At 29.7% G+C, this 26,312-nt stretch overlaps 1 protein-coding gene across 6 annotated transcripts in view; it reads right to left on the bottom strand.

The window, feature by feature from the left end:
* Positions 1-26,312, bottom strand: part of LOC100166947 (cAMP-specific 3',5'-cyclic phosphodiesterase) — a 519,645-nt gene that overhangs the window by 123,869 nt on the left and 369,464 nt on the right. The window contains exon 1 of one of the 6 annotated variants that reach the window (XM_001947387.4): positions 24,868-25,286. The exons of the other annotated variants lie outside the window; for them this stretch is intronic. Coding sequence (XP_001947422.2) covers positions 24,868-25,271 — 404 coding nt within the window. The 5' untranslated portion in view covers positions 25,272-25,286. Of the gene's footprint in view, positions 1-24,867; positions 25,287-26,312 lie in introns of those variants that run through there. 6 annotated transcript variants of the gene reach the window in all.

Below are 26,312 nucleotides of genomic sequence, written 5' to 3'. Positions count from 1 at the left end.
ATAATATTATAATCATAGTTTTTGTGAATACAAAACTACTACCTAATCATATCAATACAACGATAGGTACCGTAATTCTGTTGCAAAATACTAATTATATTTTTTATTATGTGGTTAGTGATGACGGTGTTATTTTTCTTAAAAACTTCCCTAAACATATTAAATGTAACAAAGATTTTTGTAATTTATGAATATTGGCCTAATACCTATGTATCATTAATTATTAGAGAAACCGTATCCATTATAAACCTTTATCAAAATTAATGAATGAGAACGCGTCTTATCATGTTATAAAGAAAAAATAAATATTTATTTAAATAAATTACGTTTCATTTTAGAAATGCCATTGATGTAACAAAATATATTTGTACTATTTATAACGGGAATTATCAATTAATTTTATCATTAATTTCAAAACACGTTTCTAATATTTGTCAATTGCTGGGCTATATTTTAAACAAGACATTTTATTGATATACTGAACTATCGCAAACACATTATATTATAACATGTACAAAACACATTATTTAACCAGAAATGCGATTATTATAATAAAAGTTAATGTCGTTATGTTTGGAATAATGAATTTTTAAAATGACATTGTCAATATTGGTGTGTGTTATAATGTATAATACATGCAAATGTGTTTGATGAAAGTATATGAGTGCTAATGAAACATAAAAAAAAATTAAATTCCAAAAAGGATGTGATTTTCGTTTGGTTTTGTGTGTAGGTACCTACACTCGGTACACTGTATAATACAAGGACAGTGAGTCGCATGATTAGGTGACATCAATATTGCGGACGATTCGGCTACAAACGCCTATCCAGTGTCAAGTATTTACTGATGCAAACTGGGACATGCAAATTCAATGGTTCTCATAAGACCGTTTTTTTTCTTTTTTTAATTACAACGGGAATTGCCTGAATCTAAATGTTTTAAAAAAAATATGGGTCAACGTGGCATTTGCATTTAAGTACTGATCAACACAATAGATAGAACATTATAGCGCTTTTATAATTTTAAAGAGGGCAAATTATTGAGAAAAGGATAAAAAAAATGTCAGATTATTCCATTACAATATTTACCAGACCGCCTACCCACGCAAATCAATCCGAGTATACTTGTGATCATATTTTGTGGAAAAGTCTGAAGTGGATGTTTTTAAATTAGCTATTGAATACATTAAATATAACATTGAACTATTGAAGTAGTATTAAAACATTAGAGCCAATTATACACATGCACCATTGTTCGGTATTACTTTTGTTAAATCTTAAGGTCATTTAAAGGGACAAGAACCCATATAATATTCGACGATCATTACAGAAATTTACAGTTATACCATGTTCAAGAAATAATAATGTTTCATTTTAAACATTAAATATTATACTATAATATATAATATTTTTCGATTATCAAACAAAATTAGTGAATACAATAATTAATTATTATCTTTATTAATAAAATAATTGCATAGCATTTTCCATATTTCAAAATTACTTCTTAGTTAATGTCAACAAATACATTTTAATATAGGTAGGCATAATATAATAAGGACAATGAGGTTTCAATTTTCCTTTATTATTAGACACGATGGGCTTAAAATGTAAAATGTATTAGCTACAATTTGAATTAACACAAAGTTAATGCATTTTACATTTAAGTTAATTTGTATTAATCCCGACTTATTCGCACATTGTGTCCAAAACATTAAGTCATTAATTTTATTAAAATGGCTTAATTATTTCCAAGCCGACTTATTGACATTTCAAAGTGATATATTATTATATTTGCAATGATAATATAATATAATTGAATAATATTTCATTTTGGGTTTACTATTTAGATTACATAACAGGTATATTTTTTGTAAGCACCATATATACCCTAAGGTATATAAAGCTTTACAATAAGTTTGTTTGGGTTAGATGCAATTCATATTCACTTATTCACTTATACAGACTGGGTGCAATAGAAATATGTAGCTAATGAAATTGATTTGTATGTATATTTAAAAAATAATCATATAGTAATATCTAAATTAAAAAAAAAAAAAATGTTTAAAAACTGATAAGAGTAAAAGTATTATTACACGGTTATAATTATTAACATTATTGTAATTAATATTACTTCCATCTGTTGTATCTGTTGCACTCTGGACATAATATACATATTACGTATTGTCACGTAGTACATTAATAATATAATAAAAATGTTAAGATGATGAAAACATTAAACCAATCCATTTAGTTTTGAAATAATTGCCTAATTGTCATAATTTGATATACTTATATATTGAATTGCCAAAAAAATGTTCAACTGACAAGTATACCTAAAACCTTTTAGGTATACCTAAAACATAATTAATTGAATTTAATTGAATAATATATTCTAATATTTGGTATTTTATTATTGGTTATAAACTAATAATGTCGAACACTTCTGAGGGAAAATCATAATATAGTAGGTACTTATATGTATTCTAAATATTTTAAGTTTCAATAATTATCTATCTAGACGTACCTTTGTTCTTACGTAATATATATTATGCACAATAATATACCAACTATACTGTCACAAAAGACCGTCAACCGTTTTGTAGAGTAACGAAACGTGACATAGCTCTTTGTCATAATTATCGTACGGTTCTGATACAATCGGACAGGTGTCTAACAGGATTTCATAATAATAACGTGATATGATAATAATTACTATTATATTATGCTACGGGCGAGGGTCGTTAAAGATACATGGAAGGAGATTGCTAGTTTCTGTATAAATTTCACTTCAAAATCCACATACCGAGCAAAATTATTCACCGGGGCTGATTAAATGCAGCATTTAGAATTTTAAATGAACCTTAATTGTAATCAATAAATGGCCACTCATTTCAATCTCCTTCCATCTATATGATAAATTACAAAAGGGCTTTCACCGAACAACGAGAAAATCATCTACAGAACTCTTAATGGAAAATGAAAACTGTTAGGATAAAGAAAATGAAAATATTGCTTAGGTAATAATTTAAATTTTGTTATTTCCAATGAGGCCATCCAATTGTTAACAGTTTAAACCATGAACTATACTACTCTAAACGTTAACAACTAGTTGTTCATGGTTTAAACACTATCTGGTATAGTTTTATAGTTTTATTTTATCTATAAAGGATAAGATCATATTTTTAAAAACTTAATATGAAAAATTCAAACAAAGTGTACTTTAGCTAGGAAATTCTCTCTCTAAATTTAAAATACGGTAATAAATAAACCTAGTTTGAAAAACTTGTTGTCTTAAAATCAGTTTCCCAGAATTTCTTTTAACAGTTTTACTAAATTTTCTTAATTACTGTTTAGTATGAATAATAAAATATTAATCATTCCAGTTCGATTTTCAAACAATTTATTAACTATCTAAAAATTAAACTTAACTATTTTTGTTAAATTTTGGTAGTAAAACTTTTATTAAAATATACACCATAATTTAACAAAAAAAAAAAAAAAAAGTGAAAAAATGTATAATATACTAAATTATTTATATGATGATGGCTAAAACTGAATTAAAATTGTATAGAATAGGTAGATTATTTTAAATAAAATTAAAAGTCAGTTTTCATTATTTAATTGAATTTTGATATTCTCTAAAAATAAATAACGTTAAATCATAGTAACAGCTGGATGGAACATTCGAACTGTCATTGAAGTCGAATCAGTAATTATCCACACGTCATTAAAATGCTATAGAATTTTTATATATTTAATAAAATGATATATTTTTAATTTGAATAAAGTTTTTTTTTACCTTTTTTTATATGAAAATAAATTATTTTCATTAAATAAATTTAGGTATAATTAACCGCAAATATTTAAGTATAAACTTACACAATATACACACAACCTAAACCACATAATATTATATACCTATAACTATGTATAATGACGTGTCATATATCATATTTTAATGACTTGTTTCATGCATATTTACAATAATTATTATTATATTATTCAAAATTTGGTACGAATTTGTCGAATAAATATATATATATATTTAACAATAATAATATTCACTATATTATATTATGTATAATGCATATTATACTACGAGAAATACTTTTTTTAACAAAACAATAGCGATCTTATTGAGTTATAAAACATAATATAGTATAACAAAAAATGCTGATGTCGAGAGTAAATATAATAAAATGTGTCAGGCAGCTTCTCAAAAATAAGATATTAGATTAATGAGCACGATACACCTGGTGTGTAATTCGTAAGCCTAGCAAAAAGAGCATTGTAATAGAGAACTCGAAAAATAAAATTCAGAGAAAAAGGCTTTGTAATCGTTGGTGGTTGGATGAGACTACAGAATACGAGTGTTTCCACGAACGAGGATATGCGTGAGACTTAGACGGCACCGAAAGTATTGAAGACACAACAAATAGAAAATTCAAAAGGCTTAAAGAAGCAGACAACTATGGTCTCAATGGCACATTGAAACTGAGAAAAAAAAGAGAAATATATTAAGGAAAAGAAAATATATCCTGTCTTTCTTTTTTTTTTTATTATTATTATTATTTCACTTTGGAAATGAATAAAACAAATGCTTAAATATTGCCATACATTTCTGGTACGGATTCTAGCTAGGTATGAATACGTTTATAATATATAACCGAGATATATCCCATATCCACCCTGTGGCAGAAAATAAGTCTAAAAAAAAAAAATAATAGTTTTTCTTCAAAATCAAAAGGTTGTTTTATACGTGGGGATGCTGGTTTTTTTTTTTTAATAAAAATAATACTGCTTAGTTGACGGCTATACTTTTTTTTATCATTACAAGTGCACTAAAGTGCAATTCAAATTTGTTAGTAACAATAGCCGTACGTTAGCCAGAACCAAGAGCATTTTGCGGTTAGTGCATTATTCACAAGTAATCATTATGCTTGGTTTGGATCTACTCAATTGTGAATATTTTGTAGCTTAAGTATTTTCTAAAAGTTCTTGTTTAAATTCTAATAATCAGCAACTTATAGGTCATAATATTTTATAAAATTTACAATAGTTAGATTAAATACTTAGATTTATATTATAATTATTATATGGTATTTGAAATAAGACTTGTCGTGTAATTAAAATGACGTATATAGATCGGCTAAATAGTTATACTTATTTGCTAAAAATATTTAAGTTTATGTACACGGTAACTATAATTCAAATAACTCTTTGCTTGTTTAAAATAGTTGATAAATTGATTTTCTTCCAAAAGAAATCAAACGATTTCTATAGTTTCCATTAATAGCGATCAAAAATTAAATTATAAGGGAACAAATTTGTCCACTCAAGTGCTTAAAACATTGCATATTTTATTTTGACCTAGTTATTCTATCACCTACATTTTAAGTCACTCGATAATTAATTGACTTCACAAAAAATAAATATATTATAACTAGGGAGTGTTATACAAAACAAAAGTTATAAAGCTAAAACCACTAAATTCTATCTCAAAACAATTCAATTTTAAAACAAATAGGTAATCAGATTTTAGAAAATAATTAATGTTTTTACTTTTAACGTAGTTTTCTGTCTTATATGTATTACGGAAAACAAAAATCAAATAAAAGTAATAAAAGTTCAAAGTAAATAAAAGTGCACCAAAGTTGAAATGAAAATAACATAAATATTTTGAAGAGCCCGAGAACTAGTATGTGATATATAAACAAATAAACTTTTAACATTTCCCAGGAATTAAAATAAATAGATTAAGGCAGAAAAAAATATAATCATAACACTATTACGAATTTATGGTAATATATAATTTTATTAGTTTTTAAAAAATCTTTTTTAGCATTACCTATGTTTGTGATATCCTAAACCTAATGTTTCCTTGGAAATACCAATGTATAAAGTACTATCAGTTTTTTTTTTGTATTTAAAACTGCTATTATGTTATACTTGTACACTATACAAATTAATTTTGATTAATGGTTAAGCGTCAATAATTATTAAAACCACCATACAGTCTATATTATTAATATTGTATTCGTAAATAGTATGTGAAATCTGTTTAAAACAATTGTTCGTATACTTTTTTTCCCATTATAACATTAACTTGTATTTTATTAGCGAAAAAAAAACACTGTATGCTTACGAAGACTTATTTCGTAGTTGGTAAAAAATCGTATGACGCGGATAACAAACAAATATAAAAAAATCTGAAGGTCTTGGAGATGATACCTATACAATATATACCCATGGAGGTGGTTTATGCGGCCTTTAGAGGATTCGACACATAATAATATTATTATGCGAACATTATAATATTATACGTTTGTGTCTATGAAATGCATGCACAACTCGAAGGTGCACATTATACCCGCCGAGGGTTTGTGTATAATAATCATGACTGACTTAACCCCCTCCCCCCATGCCTAACCCACCCGCTCACCCGCTCGCCGACCCTTCACGCGGCTGTCCTACCTACGAACGAGTCACCCTGTTAACGGATCAATAACGAGGGACCCCCTCCGCTCGAAACGCATCATGGATCCCGCACGAACGCATTGAAATTTTACCGACGGCCGTTTTATCTAGCGCACAAACGGTTTTCAATCTACTCACGCTATCTTTTAACGCACACACGCACGCCCCATGTAAATATAACATACCTACACGTAAATATGGATTTAGGTTATTTCGGAAACACGTGCCGGTGTGAAGGGAAAGTTAAACCTGAGAGCCGAGAGAGAGAGAGTAATAGGAATTGAAAAGGTCGACGGTTTCCCGTCGTCGGCGGATTACGAACGGGCAAGGTCTTACCCCCGGCAGGCAAACGCGTGTACCCACTCCACGTAAACCCCGACTACGGAATGACATTTTTTTTTTCATCTTTCCCGATCCCACACCGCCCCCGGCCATCACTATACCCACCCCCCCCCACAACAAAGTCGTCGCGGTACATATTCTCCGTCTCCTCCCTTCCACCGCGCCTTATCTGCACAGATAAGATTGTCAAAAAACGGACTCAGGTGGATTTTCCGAATACTCCCGAGCATACACTATCGTGGTGGGGTAAAAATAAAGCCACATATATTTCTCTATCGCCGCACACCGCCGCTGAAATTCGTTCATTCTTTCCACGCGCGGCCGGCGGATGTGGAGCTGATGTGCGCGCGTGTGTGTTTATTATAGAAAGTGCTTTCTACTGAAAGTCGCTGGTATTTTTCCGAATCGCCGTGTAATCGCATCATTGCTTATTAGTCGAGCCCACCCGGATTTCAGGGAAAATCTCCTTCGTCGTCAACCACACAGCCGTAGGTACTGCACGATGAGATACGCGGCACAAAATACGAATAGACGTTTCTATATTACACAAACACACGTATATATAGATACACACAATACTTATATACGAAGACATCAGACAGTCGCAACCGTCTGCGGTTCAGTCGCACTTAATAATATAGCCTAATCGAATCTTATTACATAGTTTTCGGTGAATGTTATTAATAAATTAACTCAACGCTTGCGGCGTAACCATGTTTTACTCGTCGTGATTGAATTCTGAACCGTTTTAAGGATACCGTTAAGGTAGGTAGGTAGGTAGGTAAATAGATATGTAGATAACACCGTACGCTCGCATAACGGTTTTTATTATGTGGTTTGCATTTTGTTTGAGAAACTGTCTTTTCATAAAAATTCGATATATCATACTGTTTCATATATCTTTAAAAAATTAAAGTTTGTGATTTATTAAAATACTTTGGTAATTCATAAAAACATGAAAATATAAGTTTCATCTAAAAGAAATAAAAACTAAATTTTTATTATAATACACTATTATACAACCTCGTAATATTATGGTACCACCTGTCGTTTGAAAAATAGTGCCCATTTTAAAATTTACCGATTTTAATAGTTAAAATTAAAATATATTATGTACTTTCTATCTATGCTGAATCCAATCAAATCGATTTCCATAAATTGTAATTTACAGGTCTATAGTTTCTGTGCTATTTAGACAACCATTCAAATCGACAAAACGTATTAAAACAAAAGTATATTATAAATAGACAACGGTTGGAATTCAAATGTTTTAGGTACTCAAATATTAAACACAGAATAATTTGTAATAAAATTAGACTTAAATGGTTTTATCCCGGTAACGATTTGTTTTTTAATTCTTTAAAATAAGAGCCATAATATAAGCTTTATAAGCTACCATTTATCCCAATTTTTCTCGTATAAATTCGTTTATATTGAAATTGAATTAATTACGTTGTCACAAATTGGCAGGATTTTAAATTAATTTATGCAGGCCAATCACAAGACCAGTAGCACTTCTCTATAAATCCTCTAAGCATATATAATTAATTATTATTAAAACGTATTTACTAAAAGGGTTTTTCATAGCTATATTGTGTACTTTATTTTTTTATTACATGCAGATAACAATTAATGAATTCTTATGAATTAAAAATATGTAAGTTTTTTTTTTAAATAGTTCAAGTATATTTTGTGATTGTTTTTATAACGTTTTAAAATAATAAAGAATGAACTATAGGTACAATAATTAAATTACATTTTTACTTGAATATAAAAATAATAGGCAGGAATGTACTTAATATTTATGCAATGTTACCTTAACTCTTATCAAACATTTAAAACATAAATACCAATAAAAAAATCTGCAATCATTTACTATTATACTTTTCTCCGTTAAAATAATTTAAATAAACTATATAGGTAATAATATGTAACATTTAAGGTAGATAAAAAGCCTTTAAAATAAATTAAAAATGTTAAATGTGACTAATAACAATTCATTGACTAAGATAATTCAGCCGAAACGTTCTATAGTGCATAATTTCATGAGAAATGGGTATAATTCGTTCAGTTAATAAAAAAAAAAAAATAAAACTGAACAAACATCATATAATTTGTTACTAATAATATAAAAAAATCAGTCTAAATAATCAAATCCAAATTAAACGTCAAACTGTGTTCGTATATTATTATCTTACTACTTAAGTCATTATAAATATAAAATGCGAAAGTACGAAGGCTTTTGATCACTATAATATGTCATATCATATTATATTAAGTATTCATATGGCTATACCATACTGATATTATATTACCACCTCAGTTGCATACGATATGCGTGATTAAACCACGCCCCATGAATACAAAATAGGTGCTTATTTCAGATTGCAATATAAAAATGTAACAACACGTCATTGTAATATTGAGCGGAAAACAATATTATCATACTAATTGATATTATACTTTAAACACATAAGGAACAACGATGTAAAAATTAAACTACACAGAGTGTGCGATGCAAGAGAGATAAACATTATTTTGGAAATAATCCATGTGTGTAACAGTTTTATTGGAAAAATGCATTCTGCGCAGGGACGATTCAAAAGTTTAATGCAGAAATGTCCGTCGATTGAACGATACTAATATTATATTTTTTTGATAAAAGTCATTGTTTAAATATACTGGAGAGAAACACTAATGGAATGAAAAGCTCTTTATAATTTAATAGAGTATTTAGTAGGAGCATTATTAGTAGATAGATCTAATATATTTTAATTACTAGTTTTAACGTATATGCATTGAAATGAACCATATACGTATGTATATTTATATTATTAAACTTGCAAATTAAAATAAAAAAATAATTTATTAAAATGGTTCTGTTTTACCAATTTAATGATTTCAAAATGGCCATGAAAAGAAGAAGTTTGAGCAAATCTCTTTGTTTATTAAAAAACAAATCTCGCATTGATGTTCTTTAAACATAAACATTGGTTTTGTATACTTCATAGTATATGTAATAAAGATAATGTTTTTTTCTTTTTTTGAATCTTTTAGAGATTATAGAAAATTTGAAACCTTTACATTTTTGTACCAATAGCAAAAGAGTTTGTCTATCCCAAAGGATATCGTTTTGAAAGGGTACAAAATCGACTGAAAGAAATGACGTGAGGCTTTTGCCTACCACCAAAAATGGTTTTTCATCTGCTCAACTCTTTATTCTGTTCTAGAAAGGAGCCTAAGTCTTATACAATGAAAGTCTATTACCATTACTGTGATAAATTTAATATTTATCCATTTTCACCTGTCATTCTATCTATAAATTGTTACTTATAAAAGACAGGAAATCATGAATATAAGAAAACAACCCACAACGTGACAGAAGTATCAACGCTTTTACCCGATCATAATATAATATTATATAGTGAGTGATAATATGAGTGCAAGTTGAGAGACATATTTTATATTGAAGGTAAAATATATAGAAAAAGTTTTTATATAGTAAAAATAAATAAATATTACTTAAATATTGCATCAAAACATAATTGACGAATAATATAAATTATGAAAATTATAATAGTTAACATATTAAATATGTAATATAGTACCACGTGATTCGAAACTGACCAAAAGCTCAAAATATATATTATGCGATAATCAAGATTTATGCATAATTTACATTTGTATTCACTAAACAATATCAATCGATTGTCATATTATTGATTGCTGTACCATTTATTTGAATTACATATTTGAAACGCACAACTGTATCATTAATAGAACTATCGTGGGGGAGGGGGCGTAGAGAAAAAATGTTATTTCAATAATAACTCATAATGTCAAACATGACATCATGTAGACGGTACATATGCGTAATGCATATTTATGGTTTTAGGCCAGTTTGGTCTGCGTTATTATTTTGTGATCAATAAATTTTACACCAACGCATTTTCGAGTGATTATTTTTATATTTGTTTTAGTTGATAATGATCAGCAGTAGATAGTAAAGTGAAAGCTGTTTTATGGAAATCTCATTCCAAAAACTTTGAAATTCTACGTAAAGTTTTTACATGTCGCATGGAGAATAGTAGGATAAAAGACGAAGGACGAACAAACGTGTCATCTGAAAGTTTTTAGATACCTACACAACAGAATACATTTATTGAATGAAAGAAAAGTTAATTCATCAGATTTTGCATTAGAACAACAAATAATGCCAAACATACCACCTTACTATTTCCATTTACGATAAAGTAAAAATAAAAATAATGTTAACTTTACGATTCTAATACTTTTATGAAATGTGTACAAATTATATGTATTATTAATTTTTGCAGATGTATTTGCATAAAAATATTTAAATCATATTTCATCATATTATCATAATGATTTCTAATATACAATAGCTTAACATCATACACAAACTTATATAGTTTGGAAACTTTAAGAGTGACTGTCTTAATTATAAAATTATATACATTTTAACTGACTACCATCGGTCGTCTAATACATATTAGGTAAATATAAAATATGAAATTCATGGAATATTATCATAAATTCATAACATTAACCGAATTTAAAAATTGAAACTCATTGCGATTATTATAATAAATACATTTTAGTATATTTCTATCGAAATGCAAAAGTTGTTTGATCGAAAAAATTCACGGAACACTGCCCACAGACCAAAAAATAAAACGGTGGTTATGTTGTATTAATATTGTTTGTTCGTGTAATAATGTGATATATAATAAACATTAATATTTTTTGTTGTTGTTTGAACGTAAATCGCGTTGTATATCTCTAGAAAGCTTATACTCTCCGACTATATCATAACGACGGCAAAAATAATAATACAGAAAAAAAGAACTACACGGAACAGAAATAAAAAAAAAAAAAAAACAAAAACATTACGACATTTCTATTAATTTGATATGTACATATAACGTGTGTGTATTGTGACTCGGTGTGCTCGCATTAAACTATCGTGGTTCATAATGAATTGTTTTCGTAGACCCTTGTCAGTGTGCAGACCCGCCCGTCGGGCCTACACATCATTCGATAGCTGGAGTATAACAGCATAATAATTTACTTTTGTTATCGTTATTGTTATCTTTAAACGCCGGTTTTGCGTGTGCCACAGCAGCTGCAGTGATATTGTGTAGTGGTATTAGACCTACAACGCACGTACGGATTAAACGAATAAAAGCTTCCACCCTCGGCCCACAGCGGAGGACGGCAAATTACAATAGTATTATCATTACGACGTCGTGTGTTCCGTGTGCAGTGTATAATATTATATTAATATATCTATCGTGCCATCATAATAATGTCGTATTGTATATTATTATTTTCAATCGGCTTCTGCAAAAGTTTATTAATAACATTGCAATTCCTTATTCGTGCGAGTGTTGCTTAATTGAAATCGGATCTATTTCGGCTGCGCGCAGACTATATACGTATATAATACAGCCGCAGAACAATATAGAATTAAACGACACTCGATCAGCTGATCGGACCACGTCTGTAGCTGTTGGATCCCTGGGGGGTAGAACTGTGTGGACTGCAAAAGTTGAAACCTTACCTGGGTATCCGTAACCCTATAGGGTGTTGGAAACGCGCGTATCCCCGCTTTTTGTTATTCGAAACAACAAAAACGGAAACACCAGACTCGCCGATTGGCGAGTATATAATTGGTATTTGGTAGTATAACATTATCTATTGTTTCATCACAGTAATTACATACAAACAATAAATTCATTTAGTGTTTCAATATTATACGTCATGATAAATAATATATTATTCTGTGATTAATATTGTGTTAATATACTACTAGTTATTCAATTAACAACGATATCACAGGTATTATATTATTACTATATGTCAGCGCGGTAACAATGGTCACGCTCCTCCGATACCAGCCGACTTTCCGTGTTCAAGGCCATAGTCACATGATTCGTATAGAAAGCACAAAGTGTCTATGGTCTGCTACTACATCGGTGTACGCTTACAGTCATAGACCTAAAAACTAATGACACTCCATTTTACACACACGTCTTGGCGACTAAGTAAACGAGAGAGAAATAACATGAAATTTAGTAAATCTTGGATGAATTACAACAGAGTTTCCCGACCGGCGTGCCGTGGCACATTAGTGTGCCGTGAGGCATCCATAGGTGTGCCGCGAAATGTCATGAAATGCTTAAGTAAAATGTCGATAGTAAGTTAAAATATATTTAAGTGAAATCAGACCCAAATGTCTCACTAGGGCTAGATTTTTGTAATGTAATCGTAACATAATCGTAATGTAATGTCTCTGTTTTTCCATTTCAATAAATTTAATATCTGTGATAAATTAAAATATTATTGCACATGCGTTTTCCTTGCCGAAATACACAAACCATTTTAAATTATTTGCTAGTAATTTATTGATATGCTACTTTTTTGGTATTAATGAAGCCTTAAATATTAAAAATATATATTACATATCAAACATATACAGTATAAGTCAGTGTCAAGTCTGCCACGGCTAAAAATGATTGTGACTAGTGTGCCGTGATGACGCTGAATTACAATACATTATTTTGATTTCAATGTCCATTATCGGCCCTAATAACCCTATTTTATTATTAAACATATTATATTTGCATAACTTAATATATCATTATATTAGGTCTCTTCATTAGTTTTCGCTGTCCATTAGTTTACAAATCTACGCTGCATACGATACAGTGTTAGCTATTAAATATTATCGTAGCCGTATTGCGTATTTCAATTATTCTTAAACCATGCGAAATATAACCATTTAAGCAGTACAGTGTTTTAATATTTGGCGCTTGAGATTGTGACTGCTATGAAGACCAAAATTACCGATAATATACATATTATTTTTATTATCGTATTGCGGTAAAGAACCGTCCAACTATTGTACAAAGCGAATTTTTTTTTTCAAGCTCACGTGGAACGCATTACAAATCATTTGCAATGCACGCGTATACATAATACATTGACATGAAATTAGGACAACTCTACAGCGCCGAGTACTTCCCGAAAGTACCATTATAATACCTCGCCAGTTCTGTACCTATTGTTTTTGCATTACCTAATACCTATATGTCATACATTTATGGTATGCTATTTGTATTGTGGAGCGTTTCCGGATGTGGTTCGTTTGATTGAAAAACGATGTATAATAATACATGGAAATGAAATATTTTTGTGTTCAATACGTTTAATTTTCATACTAATTAGCCGCGTGAAAACTATAATAATATACTAAAAGTCATAATACAACCTATAGTTATTGTAATAATATTATATATTAAATCTAATATCTAGGGTCAAGACAGAAATAGGATTAAATTGGTTTATTTAAGTTCGAAAAAATAAACATTTTTTATTAATTTTTGGGAAAGAATTTGTTTTTAGTAAGTACTTAATATAAGTACAAATGTTCAATACTTGGCTTGAATATTTCAGATATTCTTCAAATATTTTTGAGGTTATCTGTTACATTATAACTAGAAATAATATGATGGTAAAATACATTTTTTATGATCTTTTATTTTAATTAAATATTCTTAATTTACGAGTTATTTATAACCACAAATCTTCGCTTGGAGGCCATTTATTTATCCTAACAATTAAGCTCATGGTATAATTAATGCATGCAGATATTTAAATTCGTAATGAATATGAAAACGCATTTAAAACGAAATCGGAAGAAGGTCAATTGCAAAAATTCATTTTTTTTTTTTTTTGTTATTGAATATAATATAGTAATTTACGTAAAAGGTCAGTAATAATTAAAACATTTTTGAGTTTTGAAGATCAAATAAAAATAAAACATTGCTTTAAAAAAAATAAAATATTTTTCTCAATATTTCTGAATTATACAACTGTTGTGTTTATATTTTAAACTCACACAAAATCTTTTTAGTACGATCATTTTCTTTAATTTTTCAATTTCTTTAGTTTTAATTAAATTGTATTTAGTTTAAACGTACCTTATAGCTTCCATAAATATTAAAATTATCAACCAGATTTAAAATTATTCTGTGTGAATAATTTTTGTGAAAAAGCAGTATTCGTATTTTTAATAATATCTCGTGTATCTTAAATCTAAATCTGATAAATAAATTTAGTTTTTTTCTTTTTTAACTTACAATAAAGAATACTAATGAAGTCTAGAAATACAATATTTCTGACTAATAGCAATCATAATAATATTGTTATCCCTCATCGCATCAAAGTTTTTAATTGGACGTACACACCATCTGCCGGTTTTTTCATATTAAAAATGAAATATACCAGACACCTCAAAAATGAATATCGATGCTATCGTCGTCGAATATTAAAATGACGATAGTAGAGTTTTTTAGTTTACTTCTTCTACCGTAAAGATTTTTTTTCACATTTAAAGTAGAATAGAATTTGTACTTTGTGTTCACAATGATCACCTGCAGCTATGAAACAGAGTATCTATATATTATTATGCATATTTTGTTTATTTTGTTTTTTATTTTATTGACCTTGGTTCAAAATTCGATTTAATAACTAGGAACATATTTCACCAATGAATAAAATAAAAAAAATAAACAAATAATGGTCTCGACCTATCAAAAAATAAAAATCAATCGAACAACTTAAATTATCTGATATTAGTACTTTGGCTTTCATGTTGACTTGATTGAAATAAGACACAACTAATATTCTACATATAGCTATTGAGTTGATGTAGAGTCAAGTAAATATAAAACACAATATTTAGACACATAGAAATATTATTGGCAGGAAAAATATGGGAAACATACGACTTGCCAATCCCAAAAAAATGTAAATGCAAGTTTCTATAGTAGTAGAAAAGGGTGTGGTTAGGAAAGTATTGGCATATAAAGTGTTCAGGTACAATGATAATATTATGATCGAATACCATTGTACTAAGCAAACTTAAATACAATAGATTAATGCAAATAACGTGGGCAGATTGTCGTACGCTTGAGACAGATAGTCGGCGATAATTTATCACTGACAAAAGATACGATCCGTATCGTACGATCACGTGTATTAAGAAATCGACTTGTAATTTTAACGGTAAGACGTAAGACTACGCGTGTGGGTCTCTTACATGCCACCGGAAAGAAGGGGCGACCGAAAAAATCTCTGCTGTCGAGGAAATGCTAGTCCTTTGAAGCACAAAAACCTTTTATAAATCCACCTGCCACTCTCTGGCCGTCATGACCGTGTCATCCTTATTTCGAGACAGCACTCCAACCACCTAAACAACAACCCATCTTGGCCCTGTATCGAGTCCTGCGTGCGACATCTGGTTTCCGTTATTTTAACAAGCCGTATAATCGGTACATTTTTTTATTTGACTCGAGTGAGTATTTCGTATCACCTGTAATGCTTCAACACCATAGACTATATAGGAGGCTACGGCCCTACAGGTAAGACACGTATATTATATTTTTTACCTAAAACTGTATTGTTCTATGCATATAATTGATTTTCTAATGCATGAGCTCAAAAGCCATTCGTGCATCACGAGAAAAGAAGCATCATATTTTTAATATTTGTATCTGACAACTTTATCCGCCATTTTTAAGTGTACCTATTATTCAGGTTTTAACAAAGCTTCCCTAAGCATAAAACATCTACTTTTTACGTTATCACATAGTTTATTTGTATACTTTAAGATTAACTTCCAGCTGCGTATATAGGTTGATTCAAATAATAGTTACATAATAGTATGGCATTTGCATGATATATCCGGGTTAACATAAAACTCTTAACTTATAATTTCTACGAACTTGATTTATCTTCAATCACAATTCGTTGACCCATTAGATTTAAAACCACTTCATAACGATATTGTATCCCAACGAAATATTTTTACGACAAAAAAATTGTAAATTTATTATATCCGATTTTGGCGTATAAAAAATATATTATGCACCTAACCAATATTATATTATGCACGCAGAGAGAGACATCTGCAATATTTAGTATACCTAGTGATCGGCTACATTATACTTCGATTACGATAGATAGTTTTAGTGTATAAGCTAATGAGTTTATACATTTGCATAAATAAACATAATATACTTAAACAAACTTGAGTTTCATTTTTTTTTTCATTTCAATAAATACGTAAAAGTTATAAAAGTTTGAGTCTGGGTCAAAATTATGATAAACGAGAAATTAAAAATTTCAACCAGTTAAGCGACCTATAGTGAATAATATGGCACCTTAACAAAACTGAATATTTTTAGGATATTATTATCACAAATGGCCAATAAAATAGTAAAATTCATGTTAGAAATGGTTAATTATGTATAACATTCAAGTAGAAAAGTTATTTTTCTAACCGTATCATCATCATATATTATTCAACATTTATTTACAGTAAAATTGTATATTATTTGAAAAACACCAACTGTTTGTTTCAAGTTATATAACTGTATTGTATCAAATAAATAAATATTTAATAATAAAACTGAATAAAATGAAAACCACTTATATGTATGTGGTAAAAGTTACTTTCAGTATCAGAAATTATATGGGGAAAAAATAAAACTTTAGAAATGTTTCATTGCGGAACATTTTAACAGCATAAAAAATGGTTTAAAAATGTTTGACAGTGGTAATAAATAAATGACACACGCATTTCCAAAACAGAAATAAAATAACTTCAAAAAAATCGAATGTTACACATTTGGGCGTATAATATGTTTATTTAATACACTGAACAGTGTCGAGAATAAAAAACGACTTGCAACATAACTTTAATACGTTCACGATCACGTTAACCCAGAAACGGTAAAATTAAATTGTGTTTTTGAATCGTTATTAATGTTTCTCAGCATATAAAACCTATAACATACTATAGGAAAATATACGAAAACTAATAATAAAATAAGATAACAAAAACAGGTTACGTATATAATATGGGTACGAAAATGAAATATGTATTTGTATTAAACGTGACGACGCACGATAGGACGTCCATTGACACATCAATAATTCAAAACATTATAACAAACTCTGCCGAGTTGAAAATTTTAAGCAGAATTTTAAGTAAGATATTAGGTATATTATCCTAACTCACTTGTGAGAACCTCACAACGTTATTATTTAGCAACAATGCATAAAAGAATTGTATTGTACCGATTCACGAAGCGTTGATGTACATTATATTGTGAACAAAATGTGTTTCAGTGTGAGTATGGTATAGTAGTTAATAGCTTATAAAATAATATTATTATAAGCTTTAGAGTATAAATAATTATTAATATAAAGTATTCGTAAAAAGTTAAATTTTATATTAATCTATCTTTAATTTACAAATTCTTTGAGATACAAATATCTCATTAGACATGATCAAATATTAACCAAATACCTAGTTATGTAATATTCTATATTCCCCAGGGATATTTGGTCGGAGTATTAGATACACATCCTGAATGACCAGCTCGCACATGACATATCGCGTTCATTTCATTATCTTCCATCGAGTCCAGAACTTAAATTATGCTTATCAAAAAAAAAATTGCTTAGGAATTACATCTGAAAAAATATCAACTAGTAATAAATGTGTATGGGATTGGTTAAGATGTTCTGTGCCAGGTTATAATACTGCAACAATCGGATAACCATAAACATAATATAAGATCAATACCGCGAAAATTCTTTAAATCTTGTAAATTAGCTTAATTGGTAGGTATGTTATATAAACTACAAATACTTCATAACGTCCCACGAAATAAATTAAACGCATTAGAAAAAATATATCTCAAATCATTATAATAATATGATCATTGTTTACAGGCTACGTATGAGATTATATGAAATTATTTTCTCAAACGGTCTTAACGCCTTGAAAATTAAAATTAAATATTTAAGGCAGTTATATCATATGTAATACGAAAGGTTACAGTTTAAAGTTTATCTATTTCGTGTTTTCTACACACATTATAAGTAGTTACTGAGTTTTGAATACAGTAGGTACGTCTACATTATGAGTACCGATTAGTGAAAAATTAATGATAATAATGATTGAAAAACAAAATCTTAGGTAATATAATATTATTATCACTGCGCTATATTATAGTGGTCTCTGTGCTGCCGATTGTGGTTTTTAATAAACAAATTAAGTACCGTGCAAAAAGTAACGTACCATCACGATTTATAAAATGTATAAATTATACAATGTAATAACATCGATAGGTATGTTCACCATGCGCACTATAGCTCTGCATAATATTATTATTACTATAATATCAGCTATTGGTACAATTTTACCATGTTTCAGGTTTACACAGGACATTTCCAAATCTAGAACCGTACTTATAATATTATAACAGAACACGGGACGAACAATATAATGATTATGACGTGTACAATGATAACTATTGAACTGCATTGTTGTACCTATAATATTATAATATGGTTTAGCGTTGCATATCTAATATATAAAACGACCTCGCCCGATGGCGATCATTACATTACACTGATTTTGGCGGGATAACATAATATCGTATATTGTTTTCATTTGAAACATGATACACGGTTGTTGAAAAAAACATGACCAGTGTGTAGATACAAAATCAGGTCGCCACCGTAACGATATATTATCGTTGCATATCCATTTATAAACCTTGACATGGAAATTTACTTGGGTAATTATTATTATCATTTTTTTATAACATAGAATTACAGTGATTAACTCTGATATCGATTCGGAAAAGGTTTCAAAAGATTTTCCATTAACAAAACAATATCCGAAAAACTATATTATTATTGTGTCTCACGGCGCGCCTAATCATAATACATAATAATATGTAATTAAAAGATACATTGTTTATCCATTTTGATTTATTACGCACAACGCATTATAATATTATACGCACAAAATAAATGTATAACAGTTAAAATCAAAATACAGTATGTGAAGTTTGCATATTATTTTATAGTAGTGAAACTGTAATTTAATGTTTTATACATTGTTTGTTGAAACCTTTCTATAATAATACACGGAAATAAATTATACCCTTATAAAATATATACATGTATTATACATTTTACATTTTGTAAGACTGGAATTGGTATTTTAGATTTAAAATCATACATAATTCAACTCCTTTATCTCCCAACCTTACCTCCGATTATAAGATTTACAGTTTGATCATCAAAATGAAAAGTACAAAATATTAAACTTTAAAATGTATGGGTGGTAAAATTTGAATAAAATACGTATTATATTATACAATCACTTTATAGTTTATACCCAGAATGAAAATTAAAAACTATACGTAAACAATATTATGATAGACTTGACTAGAGTGGTTCGAAAAAAATGATTGATGGATAGTTTTTATGTTTAGGTAAAATGTATTAAAAAAATATATAATAATAATACCTAAAACACAGAAAATCTTTATAACATAAAGGCTGAAACTGAAATTTAAAAAACAGTAAAAAATAATAGGCAATTTTTTTTTTTCGGGAATCATTGCATTGGTTCTCAGGGGAGCTTTGACAACTTTATGATATGCATATCATATCCCTAAAGTCCATTTTTTAGTGTCATTTTAATACCTTCGTAATCACCGGGTAAACATCTAAGTTTATTACGTTTTAGATTTTTATTATACTCAGTAATACGGAAGTGTGGTTTAAAAAATATATACAGGTACTGTGTAATACTAAATGGTTTGTTGTTTTGACAAACTGTTTGTTTTATACGTATATAACACGTCAATATGATTGTAAATAATATAAACTAAAAAAAAAAGTGTATTAATACGTTTTATTAATATAAAATAAAATGGGAATTCCTTATTTCAACATAATGCGTAAAATAAAATTCTACGTCACAACGATGGTCTTTTAATCGCCGAATAAAATCAATAAATAATGGAAACAACCGAAAGTTGATAAACTAAAAAAAAATAGTTTATGTAACATACTATAAAAAAAATTTAATTTCTAGACAGTAAAAAAACAACCATTGTTCATAAATTAAAATTATCGAAAAAAAAATTATAGTAAAAAATATGACATTATTACACAACTGATAATGCAAATTCAACTTTACCTGCAAACTGTTTTCCAGGTAAATAAAAATACTAGATTAGATAAAAATAATATTATAACAATATAAAATACACTAAACACGAAGAAGTCTATTAGGTAAGTCTATTAATTTAACTATGAATATCGTCGAAGGATATTTCAATGTCAATATATACTGTATACAGTCCTCCGAGTATAATATTATTACAAAGTTGAAGGTATATAATATTATGGGTTCATAATTAATCTGTAACTTTCAAGAAGAAAACGTCTCCTTTCCGTATTGACTTCTATTCTTCACGGACAATAAGAAATGTTACGAAAATACTTAATAGTTAATTTATGATTTTAGTTATAAATACTATGCGGAAAATTGGCCGAAAAACTGCCAAAACTGACGAGTTACCGTGGTACCGTCTGCTATAGTATACCGTGGTATTACAATGTAAGTTTACGGAGTCATACACCAGTCAGTAGAATAATATTATAACCAGCCGAATATCCGATCGTTTCCGCTGCTGACCAGAGTATAATACGATAATTATGCGCTTCGACGGCTAAGCTGCGGTCGTATTATTTTCGATTATCGAAGCAATATTAATGAAAATTGTTCCACAATTTGCACAATGCCAGCAATGTGGCGCATTATGACCGGTATTACGAAAATCAACAATCCGAAAAATTTGTATATTATTTCAGGTCCTATAATATTATGGGCGATTTATTTTCGGGGTTCGAAATCCCAGGACATCGCGACTTTTAGCAGACGTTTTACATACGTAAACAGAACGATTCACCGAGCATGTTCACCACCAATTTGTCCCTTGATAATTAATTTATTCGAATTTTAGTTTTTTGTACTTTTTGGTATTACACTCATGGGCCATATTTTTAAATACTTGGGACTATTAATAATTAAAGGTGTCCTGTGGCACTAAAAACTTATTTTTTCAACTGTGCACAACCATTTTTTAAATTTAAATTGTTGAGGAAATTTTTTTGTTGATAATTTTGATGTACGAAGTTGTTTGTAGATCAAAATTTGAATAAATATTTTTCATACCATTTACGAAGTATCTTGTGGTGATCCAATTTCTCTTTTTCGAGTATTTAAAGTAACTTTCTAGAGAGTATTGTTTAGTTATTTAACTTTGTATAATAAGAATAATAGGTTCTATATTATAATTGGTTGGGATATACATGTTGGCTATGATGATTTAAAAGTGTTAGTAATTAATATTAATCCATCAAAAATGTATAATTTGTAAAAAACCGTCCAAGTATAAATATTATATCTCCAATATTACATCTATTTTATAATTTCGCAGACCATTTTTAAGGACTTTTTAAAGACTCATTCTAATATCGATTTTGATACATAAACATTTTCAAAAAAATAATTTCCTTATCTATTAATTTATAGTATAAATAGGTTAGTTTTTATTTAAGAATACGGTAAATTTGTACCACCACAAGGCCGTACTTAAAGGGTATAAGAAATCTAAATCACTTCAAATATGGTAGCTAAGTTTAATTGAAAATTCCAAAGACCAGAATTTAAATAAATGCATTGTAGAAAAAAAATAATAAATATGAGCATAATGCTTGGCGAAACACCCAGTAAAGTATTGTGGAGAGACTGTTATAAAGCGTGGCGTATTGAAAAGTGTAATATTTGATCGAAGTCACGACACCGAATACAATATTATTAGTATTGACATATTGGTTATCTTTTGATTCGGCTAAGCGGACAAACGAAAACGAAGATCCCTCGACGACTGCAGTTTGTATAGATGCGAGCCCCTCTCGTACAAATAATAATGTTGTCGATGCGAAATACGATCTCGCCAAATGTCAGTTACGATTTTCCAGTTGATTTTTCCATTCATTGACGAGATTTGTCAGTACACTAGTGTTCCGGGAATCGCATTAGTACAGAGCAAAGAAAACTACACCGAATACCGACGACGATCGATTCTGTGTCAGTCACAGTCTAGGTGATAATACTGCTAATAATAATTAATAATATAGTTATATCTTATAGTTACTGTAATCATTGGAATAATATATGTTTTTTGTCTCTCTATTAATATCAATAAATATTAATACACACGTAAAATGTTCCATACACGTTAAATGAAATATGCGAATAGGACAGCGTGGTGCGTTCGATTCATAAAGTATATTTTTTTGTGTGGTTGAGAGTTTAAGACCTAAATTGTTAAAAAAAAACCTAATAACCATTTTTTTTTATCAAAAATAAGAAAAACCCTAATGAGAACAAATATAGAAATAATATTATATGGAATCTTGGATTAAATGTATATCAGTTATAAATGAAAAATAAAGATAAAACCTATAAATTTAAAAATTTGAAAATTGTATAATGTTCAAGATTTAGAAAACTATATCATTATAATTTATAATTATATCAATCATAAATATAATAATAAGAAATTCAATTAAGTCAGTATTAATAAAATTATTACCTATGCCGGTTTTAAATTAATCACCTTACATAACTGAGCTCAGGACTTCTTCCATTTGCCGGATTTTTTGTACATAAATAGTTATTGAATATTCTAGGTAAGGTATTTATTTCGTAAAATTATATACAAAGTACAACTTACCATGATACTTATGCATATTTCGTTATACATTACAAAAAAGGTTACAACACATTTCAGCAATTTGTAAAATTTATATTATATCATTCGCATTAGGTAGTGGATATTTTCATATATACATACAGTTTCCAACGTTTTTTCCCTATACATTACGTATGCTGCATATAGAGCATTTTTTTTTTTTGGTTTAAATTTTATAATAAGTTCAGACTTATAGCTATAAAAAATAATAAAATATGCACTTACATTTTTACAACCATAATATTCTGTAAAAAAAATACCAGATCGCATGTCCCGTCGATAAGCGGCGATCCGTAAAATATGTGTGTTAAATTATGAGCTACCGTTCATATTTAAATTATACCTACATTTTGTAATTTGTACAGCAGTTGCAACTTGCCACTTTCCAATGTTGTACACAGTATAAACATGGCATAAATACACCATTTTACTCAACATTTATCATTAATTATTAGCAATTAAAATCAAATAATAGAAATAAAATAGGACATGACACTAAACCTTAAACCATGCGATAATATGCATTAAAAACGCTTGGAATTGAATTATTCCTTTTAGGTGTTAAACGGATTTATAGCTTCTACCATTACTGTATTTTAATGGTACCTGCACAAACAATTAATGTGCAAATGATATAAGTCTGTGGTAAGTCGGTGTGACAAACGGTGACCGAGGTGTTTCGACTGTCATTTTCTGAAATGTGGACATTTTTTTATTTATAGATTTACGCATATATTTTAGATTGCTAGGAACCTGAGATGTCTCATTGAATATAATTAAATTCGTATAAGAAGAAATTCTATTTCGAATAATAAAATAATACACAATATTAGTAGCACAAGAATTGGACCAAAAAACCATATTATGTTTCTCACCCAAAGAGGTTAAACTGCAAAGTAAGTGCAATTATGGGTATATCGACCGAAAAAAATTATAAATGCAATTGATACACGTGGGTCTAAAATCAGTGTCGTATCTAAGGGATGAGTAGGGCGGTGTGGTGAGCAGTGGTTTTCACCTTGGCAAAAGACGTCTGAAGGTTTAAATATTTTATATAATTCAAAATAATAATTATAAAAACCGTGTTCTTCAGTACAGCAGAAGATTGTATTTATATCTGTGTATATATAGTTGGTTGATGGAAAAACTTTAGAAATCTTTTCCATTATTTTTTTGGGGAGGAGACGTATAATAGTAATAATGCGCTCTAATATTATTGCCCCCGGTGACAAAATAAAACCTTAGCACTATGGTAAAAATTCAAATTTCCCAATTTCAAGCGCTACTGTCGTACGCCCGATAAGGCGATAATACTGTTTACCTTTTGGCCCTTCTCGGTTTGGGCGGTAACCGTATCCGGTATAGACGTGTGTGCGTTTTGCTGCTTGACCGGCGCCTGGTATACGCCAGCGGCGGTAGCGGCATGTCTTCCGGCATGGACGACAGAACGGTGGCTATGTACTCCTCCTCGTCCGGGTCCACGGGTGGCCGGGACGACGGCAGCGGCCGGTCGTCGGACAAGGACCGCGACGGGGGAGGCGGCGACGGCGGCGGCGGCACTTGCTTGGCCACCGGCGACGGCGCTGTTGCCGTGCCGTTTTCGCGGTCCATCGTACCGGTCTCGGTGGTTGCGGTACCGGTAGCCGCGTGGTAATTACCGGACACCGTCACTTCTCGCAACCACTCGCGCAGACGGGCCCGGTACACTGTTAGCGCGGCCAACATGTTGTCGACGGCGTGGCCGCATGGCCGCACGGATCGCGGCGCGTCACCACGGTGGGCGGGCGGGCGGAGCGGTCGCGGCGCCGGCGCGGGCGGCACCGGTTCGGACGACCGCGCCGCGGCACCACGTCACGACCGCCGAGCGATATGCGATTAATCGGATATCGCGACTTGTCGTATTGAACAAAAAATATAATCATAAATCTCGAATGATTTTCGCGCACGCGCAGTCCGTCAAAACCTCGTAAGAAACCATTCCCCCACCCCTAAATTTCCCCTAAAGTAATATTATAACACAGTTATGACACAGTTAAAATATAATATATCAACGAATTCAAAGTTATCTCAAAAGTTACTTATACTGTGGGCAAAAATTTTACTATTTCTATATTAAAAAATTGAAAATACTGGGAGTAATTTACTATATTATTTTTACTGCCTGTACACTGCATTAGGTGCTATTTACAAACGCTCCCAATATTCTATTTATTGAGTGTAAAAGAATCACTGTCAAAAAAAAAGTGTAAGATAAGGTAATAATAATAATTATGTTGTAAAACCTCTGTAATAGCGGACACCCCTAAACGGCGAACATATTTTAATTTCTCTACAGTGTCCACTATAGAGAGGTTTCACCGCAACATTAATACGCCTATTATAATGAAAAACCTAGGGTGTATAATGATTGTTACGTGACGTGAGACTACGGTGAACGTTAAACGATAATAATATTATTATGATTTTAGAATAAATCAATTTTGATTCGCAAAAATATCAATGATGAAAAATTATAATTAAGTATGAGAAAGCGCAATTTAATCTGATATCTATACATAAACTAGCTGAACCCGTGCACTTCGTTGCCCATTAAGTGTACCAACTATATGTGAGTCAAACTTTGTTTAATTCATAATTTAATATTCGGTGTATGGTTTCAAATTAATTTTTCCGTTGCCCGGAATAAAAATGCTGATTCGCAGCAGTACATTATCAGGTAGGCAATCTACCTGCGGTAGATCGCGGACCCCGTGCTGTATGTACGTT

The sequence above is a fragment of the Acyrthosiphon pisum genome, chromosome A2 (assembly GCF_005508785.2).
Source record: "Acyrthosiphon pisum isolate AL4f chromosome A2, pea_aphid_22Mar2018_4r6ur, whole genome shotgun sequence".
Classification (NCBI taxonomy): domain Eukaryota; kingdom Metazoa; phylum Arthropoda; class Insecta; order Hemiptera; family Aphididae; genus Acyrthosiphon; species Acyrthosiphon pisum.
This window is presented reverse-complemented; position numbering and strand designations above follow the sequence as displayed.